The 8,957-nt window shown below is 59.2% G+C and overlaps 4 protein-coding genes across 4 annotated transcripts in view; 1 reads left to right on the forward strand and 3 right to left on the reverse strand.

Annotated features, from left to right (window-relative positions):
• ETH_00016540 (uncharacterized protein) overlaps positions 1-2,256 on the reverse strand; it is a gene marked incomplete at both ends in the record, with an annotated part of 2,596 nt that extends 340 nt beyond the window's left edge. The window contains one exon of the mRNA XM_013373535.1: positions 122-2,256. Coding sequence (XP_013228989.1) covers positions 122-2,256 — 2,135 coding nt within the window. The remainder of the gene's footprint in view (positions 1-121) is intronic.
• Positions 2,257-2,989: 733 nt separating this feature from the next.
• ETH_00016545 (uncharacterized protein) lies at positions 2,990-3,490 on the reverse strand (the record flags this gene model as incomplete). The annotated part of the gene is made up of 1 exon (XM_013373536.1): positions 2,990-3,490. The coding sequence occupies one exon, from the start codon at positions 3,488-3,490 to the stop codon at positions 2,990-2,992; it is 501 nt and encodes a 166-aa protein (XP_013228990.1).
• Positions 3,491-3,562: 72 nt separating this feature from the next.
• Positions 3,563-7,490, forward strand: ETH_00016550 (uncharacterized protein; the record flags this gene model as incomplete). The annotated part of the gene is made up of 10 exons (XM_013373537.1): positions 3,563-3,926; positions 4,088-4,228; positions 4,451-4,555; positions 4,770-4,987; positions 5,094-5,117; positions 5,228-5,480; positions 5,855-5,909; positions 6,122-6,217; positions 6,400-6,583; positions 6,984-7,490. The coding sequence occupies 10 exons, from the start codon at positions 3,563-3,565 to the stop codon at positions 7,488-7,490; spliced, it is 1,947 nt and encodes a 648-aa protein (XP_013228991.1).
• A 732-nt stretch (positions 7,491-8,222) lies between these two features.
• Positions 8,223-8,786, reverse strand: ETH_00016555 (uncharacterized protein; the record flags this gene model as incomplete). The annotated part of the gene is made up of 1 exon (XM_013373538.1): positions 8,223-8,786. One exon carries the CDS (start codon positions 8,784-8,786, stop codon positions 8,223-8,225), a length of 564 nt encoding a protein of 187 aa, XP_013228992.1.
• Positions 8,787-8,957: the final 171 nt, after the last annotated feature.

Consider the following 8,957-nt stretch of genomic DNA (forward strand, 5'->3'; position numbering starts at 1 on the left):
TGCCTCTGCTGCTGCTGCTGCTGTATGTGCTGTTGCTGCTGCTGCTGGGTCTGCAGCTGCTGCTGCTTCCTGCGACAGCGTTGCCGCTGCACCACCAGTTGCTTCCGACGCAGCGGCACACGGTGCCTCGCCTGCAGCAGCAGCAGCACCAGCAGCAGCAGCAGTTGCTGCCAACGCCACTGACGCCTTCTCTTTGAGATCTTCCTGCTGCTGACTGAGCTGCTGCTGCATCTGCTGCTGCTGCTGGTCCTGCATGAGCTGCTGCTCCTGCTCTGGCTCCTCCACAACTGGAGAGGGACCCGGAGAGCATTGCTGCAGCTGCTGCTCCTGCTGCTGCTGCTGCTGCTCCTGCTGCTGCTCCTGCTGCTGCTTCTGCGGCTGCTCTAGCAGCTGCTGCTGTTTCTGCTGTTGCTGCTGCAGTTCGTGCTCTTGCTGCAGGTGCTGCTGCTGCTGGCGGTCCTGCTGCGGCACAAGCAGCTGCTGCGGCATTTGCTGGTGCGGAAGTCCTGGCTGCTGCTGCTGTATGGGCTGCTGCAGTGACTGAAATGTTTGCTGTTGCTGCGCTTGCAGCTGCTGCTGCTGATACTGCACCTGCTTCTGCTGCATTTGCTGCTGATGCTGCAGCGGATGCTGCAGCGGATGCTGCAGCTGGTGCGCCGACATCTGATGCTGCAGATGCTGCTGCTGCTCAATATGCAACGGCAACTGCTGTTGCTGCTGCAGCAGCTCCTGCTGCTGTGGGTGCATCGGAATCTGTTGCTGTAGCTGCGGCTGCTGTTGCAGGTGTTGCTGATGCTGCTGCATCTGTTGCTGCTGCTGCATCTGTTGCTGCTGCTGCGTCTGTTGCTGTTGTTGCATTTGTTGCTGCTGCTGCATCTGTTGCTGCTGCTGTATCTGTTGCTGCTGCTGCATCTGTTGCTGCTGCTGTATCTGTTGCTGCTGCTGTATCTGTTCCTGCTGCTGTATCTGTTGCTGCTGCTGTACCTGTTGCTGCTGCTGTATCTGTTGCTGCTGCTGTATCTGTTGATGCTGCTGTATCTGTTGATGATGCTGTATCTGTTGCTGCTGCTGCATCTGTTGCTGCTGCTGTATATGTTGCTGGTGTAGCTGTTGGTGCTGCAGCTGCTGCTGCTGCAGCTGTTGGTGCTGCAGCTGTTGGCGCTGCAGCTGTTGGTGCTGGAGCTGTTGCTGCTGCATCTGTTGTTGCTGTATCTGTTGCTGCTGCAGCTGTTGGTGCTGCAGCTGCTGTTGCTGCAGCTGCTGCTGCTGCAGCTGAAGTTGTTGCTGCAGTTCTTGTTGCTGCAACCGCTCCTGCCTCTCCTGCTGATCTCTTGCGGCAATATCAGCAGCAACCGCTGCCTCACATTCGTTAGCAGCAGCAACAGCAGCAGCAGCAGCAGCTGCTGCTGCTGTGCTGACACCGGGACGCAGCCGCTGCTGCTCTCTCCAATACTCCTCGGGCGAAATCTGCAGCTCCTGCCGCGGCAGCTGCTGCCTTATCTGCTGCTGCTGTCCCATATGCTGCTGCTGCTCCACTTTCTGCTGCATCTGCTGCTGCTGCAGAAAGTGATGCTGCTGCTGCAGCGTGCCCTGCTGGAGCTGATCGATTTGCTGCTGCAGCTGGTGGTGCTGCAGCAGCAAGCCTTGTCGTTGTTGCAGTTGCTGCTGGCTAAAGATGTGTTGCTGCTGCTGCATTTGGCGAACAGAAGCAACAGCATCAGTAGCTTCCGCTACCACATGGGGAGTGCTGCTGCTGCCGTTGCTGCTGCCGTTGCTTCGGCTGCCATTGCTGCTGCCGCTGCTGCTGCTGCTAGGAGGTCCCGCCTTTGCCTTGCTGCCGCCACGTCTAACTCCGCCTCTGCCTCTTCTTGAAGCCCGGGGTCGGCCACCTCTTTGCTGCTGCTGCTGCTGCTGCTCAGGCGCATGCTCGAGCGGCAGATGCTGCTGCATCTGCACCTGCTGCTGCAACTGCTGCTGCACTTGCTGCTGCTGCTGTGGGTGCAGTGACAGGTGATGCATCTGCTGCTGCTGCTGTAAGGGGTGCTGCTGCAAATGCTGCTGCTGCAGCAAATGCTGCTGCTGCAGAATATGGTGTCGATGAAGGTGATGAGGGTGGGCATGCAGCTGCTGCTGCTGATGCACATTTGCTGCTGCTGCTGCTGCTGCATTTTCACCGTCGCTGCTATCAGAGGAATTTGAGGTGTCTGAACAGCATGATGATGAAGACAGCAAAGACGAGTCCCAGCCACCCCGCATCCTGCTGCTGCAGCAGCACGGCTGCTGCTGCTTCTGCTGCTGCAGTTGCTGCCGAATGAGATGCAGCGGTTGCTGCTGCTGCTGGCGATCAAAATCACTAGGGGAAGTAATGACAGCAGCTGGTGCGGCTACTGTTGCTGCTGCTGCAACGGCAGCAGCAGCACGCGCAGCTGCTTGCCCGCTTGTGGGTCACAATGTGCTGTGCTGCTGCTGCAGCTACTGCTGCAGCTGTTGCTGCTGCTGGATCTACTTGCTGCTTGAAACGTTGTTCCAGCCGCACTGTCTCCCTCGCTGCTGCTGCGAGTTAGTGCCGGTGGCCATCCGCTGCTGCTACAGTTGCTGCAGCCCAATTTGCTGCTCCTGCCGCTGCTGCAGGCTGCTGTTGCTGCACATATGCTGCTGCTGCTGCTGCGGCATTTTCGCTGCTGTAGCTGCCAGAATAATTCGAAGTTTGTGAGCATCAAAGTGCTGCAGACAGCAGAGGTAATTTCATTGACACTGGGCTGTCGGCGCAGCAGCAGTTAAGATTGCTGCTGGTGCTGCTGCTGCTGCTGCTGCAGTGGCTGTAGGCTTTCCATTTGCTCGGGCGCCCGACAGGAAGCAGGAGAGGCAAATGAGTGGGGAATTGGCTCCTGCTGCTCGCGCTGCTGCTGTTGCTGCAGCTGCTGCTGCTGCTGCGGCGGCTTCCGTCGCCGGCGCTGCCCGCAGCTGTGCTGTGGCCCTTTTCTTACCTTTATTTTTTGTTTAATTTTGTCTTTATAAGAAGCATCTGCTGCTGCTGCTGCAGTTGCTGCGTTGAGCGCATGCCATGCGTGTTGCTGCTGGGGCTGGTCACTCTCCAGCTACCACTACGGTTGCTGCTGCTGCTGCTGCTGCTGTTGCTGCTGCTGTTAGGGACCAATTTTTCGTTTGCTACTTTAAATATAGCTTTTAATTGCTGCAGAGGTGACATCTGAGGCATTCGTCCCCCTGTGCGTGTGGTTCTGCTGCTGCTGCTGCTGCAGCACCACAACAGCTGCTGCTGCTGCTCCTCCAAATCTGCTCCACAAAGGCAGTTTACAGCGGGAGGCCTGCTAAAGGGACAGCAGCAGCAGCTGCTGCTGCTGCGGAGGCACGAGAGACAGCTAAAGGGCGCAGCTCCGAGCAGCGCCTGCTGCTGCTGCTGCTGCTGCTCCCGCAGCACCACCTGGGGCGGCCAGTTGTGTCTTAGCACCACAACGGCAGCAGCAGACATTTCTTGTTGGGCCAGAGGTGCAGCAAATGCCGTGCTGACAGCAGCAGCAGCAGCAGCAGCAGCACAGCCACAATGAACCGCAACAGCCGCGGCAGCACGGAGGCTGAGGGTCCTTACCTATACAGGGAACAGCAGCAAGTATACAGCAGCAACAGCAGCAGCAGCAGCAGCGGCGGCGGGCTCCCTCACGGGGCCCTGCCGCTGCATCGCCGGATGCCTCGCCCTGCCTTTCAGCAGCATCAGGAGCAGCAAGACGAGCTGCTGCAGCAGCAGCAGCAGCAGCACCTCTATGGAGGGGTCTTTGCCAGCAAACGCAGCAGCAGAGGCGCTGACGCAGACCCTTTTCTACAGGGAGAAGCAGCAGCAGCAGCAGCAGCAGCAGCAGCAGAGATAGCGACACCTGCAAATGTCACTACAGCAACAAACATCTCTGAAGGTATGCTGATTTGTACATACACCCCAAAATAATGGCGCCGCCCTTGCTGCAGCTGCTGCTGCCGCCCCAGCTGTTTGCTGCAGTTGGTGCAGCCGTTGCTGCTGCTCCACCTCTGCTGCTGCTGCAGCCCTGCTGCTGCTGCTGCATGGATCTCTGTGCAGACGAAGGCTCAGATCTTTCCGATGCTGTCGGCGGCCTTCTTTGTCATGAGCAGCAGCAGCAGCAGCACGATTTGCTGCAGCAGCAGCACCACCGAGACGTGGCCTCCCCTGGGACTCACTCGGCCTCAGTCTCTCGCTTGAGTAGGCTGCTGCTGCTGCTGCTGCTGCTGCTCTTGCTGCTGCTGTTGCTGCCGCTGCCGCGGCTGGAACTGTATTTCCCATTTTTAGGTGCTGCTGCTAGCGTGAATGCGCTGCTTCGCCGCTGCTGCATTTGGTTCGCTGCGGCAGCTGCTGCTGCAGCCCCAGTTGCTGCTGCTGCTGCAAGTCCTGTTGTTGTTGCTGCTGCTGCTGCTGCTGCTGCAGTACATCGCCAAAGCCGGTGGCGCCCGAGTTGGCTGCCTTTGGCCGGCTGTCAAGACACTGTGTCGGGGCGGGCCTCTGCTGCGCTGCAGCAGCGCAGCGAAATGCGTGAGTGCTGCTGCTTGCTGCTGCGTGCTGCTGCTACGCTGCCCGCTGTTTTGCTATTCCGGCCGTTGCGGCTGCTGCAGCTACTGGTGCTGGCAGCAAAGCTGCCGCCGCGGCAGCTGCAGCGGCTCCTGGTGCAGCAGCGGCAGCTGATGGTATCGCTCGTGCAGCAGCAGCAGATGCTGCTGCTGCTGCTGCTGCTCGGGTGTATGTACAGCTCGGATTGCTGCGAGAAGAGAAGAAGTCGATGTCGATGATCTGGTGGCTTTACTGCAGCGTCAGCTGCTGGGGGGTTTGTTTAGGCGGAAGAAGACAGCAGCAGGTGTTGCTGCTGCTGTGCTGCTGCTGCTCGCTGCTGCTGCTGCTGCGCTGTTGCTGCTCGCAGCAGCGGGCCTCGTCTTCCACTCCGAAGAGCAGCCCCAGCCGCCAGCCTCAGTGAGTGCCGCGCACCGCTGCACCCAAGGGTTTAGGGTTTAGGGTTTAAGGTTTAGGGTTTAGTACTTAGGGTTTAGGGTTTAGGGTTTCTTGTGTTTGTTGTCAGGCCGCATCTAACACCGCAGCGCCAGTAGGTGGACCTATAGATTTTCCTGGCAAACCCTATAAACCACACCCAGCTCAGGGCTTAGGGTTTAGGGTTTAGGGTTTAGAGTTTAGGATCTAGGGTTTGTTTTGCAGGCGCCCGAGCCCTCCCCTGAGCTTGCTGCGCTGAGGCGAGAGTTGGCAGCGCAGCGCGTTGCAATGCAGCAGCAGCAGCAGCAGCATGTGCAGCAGCAGCAGCTTTTGCAGCAGCAGCTTGAACAGCTGCTGCAGCAGCAGCAACAGCAGCAGCTGCTGCAGCACAAAGGGAGGCCCTGGCTGAAGAAATGGCAGAAGCAAAGGTGCGGGGTATACCAGCAGCAGAGGCAGCAGCAGCAGCAGCAGCAGGAGCGTGGGGTTTGCTGCTGTTTCGTGGTTCGTTGCTCTCACTACTGCTGCTGCTGCTGCTGCTGACTTGTGAGGTGGGCTGCCGTGGTAGCTGCTGGAGTTGCTGCAAGGCCTGCCTCCGTAGACGCTGTTGCTGCGGCTGCTGCGTCTGCTGTTGCTGCTGCTGTTGCTGCAGCAACATGTTGCTCAGTTGGAAGCAAAGAACCTTCAGTTTGAGCAGCAGCTGCAGCGGCTGCAGCAGCGCCTCGAGATAGCAGGTGGCTGGGGGCCCCAAACCCTAAACCCTCGCTAAACCCTAGAGCCTAGAAAGTGTGAACTCTAGCTACTGCTGCGGTCCTGCATCGGTTGCTGCTGCTGCTGCTGCTGCTGCTGCTGCAGGCTCCCAGCCACTGCCCCCTGGGCTGCGTCAGAAAATAGAGGAAGTGCATGCGAAGTGAGGCTCCTTGTTCTGCTTCTGTGCTGCCGCTGCTGCTGCTGCTGCCTTTTGCCTTGCAGCTGCTGCTGCTAGATTGACAAGCAGTATCCTCTCCTCCTCTTCTGTTTTTGTTTCATCCACTTATCCCTGCTGCTGCTGTCCTGTTGATGTGCTGCTGCTGCTGTGTTGCTGCTGCTGCTGCTGCTGTGCTGCTGCTGCTGCTGCTGCAGATTGTCTGTGGAAGACGAAGCAGAAGTGGACTGGGCTTTGGAGTCTGTGGGCGCGCGAATTTCACACAATGAAACATCTCCTCCCTTGATACCTCCGTGGGTTTTTATTTTTAATTTTGCTTTTTATTTTTTATTTTTAATCTTTTTTGTCTTTGCTGCTTCTTGCTGCTTCATTCGCTGCTGCTTCCGCGCTGTTTGCTGCTGCTGCGGCTGCGTGGGTCCTTGCTCACGAGCAAAGGCAGCCGTTCCTGCTGCTGCTGCTGCTGCTGCTGCTGCAGAGGAAGCGTGCTGGGGGGCCTGCAGCAGCAGCTGTTGCAGCTGCTGGGGCTGCCGCAGCAGCAAACTGCAGCAGCGCTGCTGCACAGACCCCCCGAAATGGTCTTGAGGCCTGAGCGGCTGCCAGGAAACTGCTACGCCTTCAAGGGCCCCACAGGCCGCATTGCCATCCTTTTGCCCACAGCAGTGCGCGCGCTGCTGCTGCTGCTGCTGCTGCTGCTGCTCCTGCTGCTGGGCAGGCTGTTGCTGCTGCTGCTGGGCAGGTTGTTGGTGCTGTTGCTGCGGCTGCTGGGCAGGTTGTTGGTGCTGTTGCGGCGGCTGATGCTGCTGGGCAGGATGTTGCCGCTGCTGCTGGGCAGGTTGTTGCTGTTGCCGCTGCTGCAGCTGGGCAAGTTGTCGCTGCTGTTGCTGCTGGTTGCTGCTGCCGTCCTGGTGTGACCGCTGCGCTGTCTGCTGCTGCTGTGGGTAAAGACTGGAAGCTGTAGCTGCTTCGCAGCGGCAGCTCCAGTGAAGGCCCAGAGCCGTTTCCGCAGCAGGGAGAAGCAACGCAGGAGCTGCTGCTGCTGCTGCTGCTGCTGCTGTTCAGGTGTACGTACAGTCCGTCGCCGTAGACGACATGATGTCAGTGCTCACGAGGGACACAGCCCCAAAGCGGATGCGAGTGTGGGGTTATTCTGACTCGAGGTTGTATGCGCCGCCTCACTCTCCCATCATCATCAGCAGCAGCAGCAGCAGCAGCAGCAGCAGCGCCAGCAGCAGCAGCGGCGGGAAGAGCTCGCTGAAGATGCTGCCTGCAGACAGCAGCAGCAGTGCAGCCACCTGGCTGCTGTCGATGCTCTCAAGGCAGCCCAGTAACACAGCAGCAGCAGCAGCAGCGGGGGCGCCGCTGCTGCTGGGGGAGTTCGTGCTGCAGCAAGGCAGCAAGAGCTGCCGCTTTCAAGTGCAGCAGCAGCAGCAACCCATCAAAAAGATTGTTTTTGAGTTTTTAGAAAACTTCGGCAACAGCAAGTACACTTGCGTGTACAGGCTGAGGGTGCACGGCAGCAAAGCCGTGCTGCTTACCAGCAGCAGAAGCAGCAGCAGCAGGAGCTGATGGTGTTGCCGACGCTACAGCTGCTCTGGTGTCTTTCCAGATGGTTCGAAGTGGGAAGCAGCGCAGCACCAAGTGTGCTTGCTGCTGCGGTTGCTGCTGCGATCGCTGCTGCTGCGTTGGCTGCAACGCCAACTGTTTTGCTGCTGCTGCAGCAACTGCAGCAGCAGCAGCAGCAGAGCCTGATTTGGCCGCATCACTAGCGGCGCACATTCCATTTAACCTAATTAAAGAGAGGCCCTTCGGGCTTGGCAAGAGCGGCAGCGGCGCGAGCTGCTGCTGCTGCTGCTGCTGCTCAAACGTTTAACTGACATTTCTGAGTCTCCCTTTGAATTCGCGCTGTGGGTTGCGCGGGGCAGCAACAGATCCTGCTGCAGATCCTACTGCAGCAAGTGCTGCTGCTGCTGCTACGGCAGCAAGCGCTGCAGCTGCCCCTTGGCTGCCGCAGCAGCAGCTACACAGGGCCGCTGCAGGTCATAAATGCAGCAGCGTGCTGCTGCTGCTCAAAAAATCCAGGGGCTGCACTGCCAATGCGCCCATTGCTGCAGCAGCAGCAACAGCAGCAGCCATGCAGTCCTGCAGCAGGAGCCGCAGAGCCAGAGGCTGCAGCAGCTCACACATCTGCTGCTGGGTACAGTCACACGAGTTGGGATGTCTAGCTGCTGCAGCGACAACAGCGGGGTGCTGCAGCAGCAGCAGCAACTGCTGCTGCAGCTGCTGCTGCTGCTGCTGCTGCTAAAGCGGGCTGCCCGCAAGGGCGTCGTCTAGCAATTCTGCCATTTCGTTTTCTTCCACTTCGCTGCTGACATCCGTGTCGCTGCTGCTGCTGCTGCTGCTGTTTTCGGGGACGCTGCAGGGGCTGACGGGGTGCCTGCGCGCGGGGTACCTGCTGCTGCTGCTACTACTACTGCTGCTGCTGCTGCGGCTGCTGCTGCTGCTGCTCCGCTCAGCAGCGTCGGCAGCTAGTGGAGTGGTGCTGCTGCAGTAGGCAGCAGGAAAGGCAGGACTCTCGGGCCCCTCCGCTGGGTGAAGAGACGCCGTGGGGGAGCTGCTGCCGTTGCTGCTGCTGTTGCTGCTGCTGCTGCTGTTGCTGCTGCTGAGGTTGACAGCGACGTCGGAGAGCTCGTAGTCGGAGTCGTCTTCCGTCTCAGCGTCGCTGATGCTCCTGCTGCGGGCGGCCTGCTGCTGCAGGTGCTGCTGCTGCTGCTGCTGCTGCTGCATCTTGCTGTGCCGCAGCAGCTGCAGCTGCTGGTGCTGCAGCACCTCCCTATACACCTGACGGCTTCTTGCCATAAACATTCGGACATCTCCTGTAAGTCTTTCTTCATCTCCAATGATTTCAGCTGTACGTACACTGCCGAGTTTCTCGAGAGCAGCAGCACCGAGCCCCTTTGCTGCTGCTGCTGCTGCTGCTTCCGCTGCAGCAAGCGCGAGCTGCTCCGGAGTTTTCTCGCGAGCTGCTGCTGCTGC

Source organism: Eimeria tenella, genomic scaffold (assembly GCF_000499545.2).
Source record: "Eimeria tenella Houghton genomic scaffold, Eth_scaff150, whole genome shotgun sequence".
NCBI classification, from domain to species: Eukaryota; Apicomplexa; class Conoidasida; order Eucoccidiorida; family Eimeriidae; genus Eimeria; species Eimeria tenella.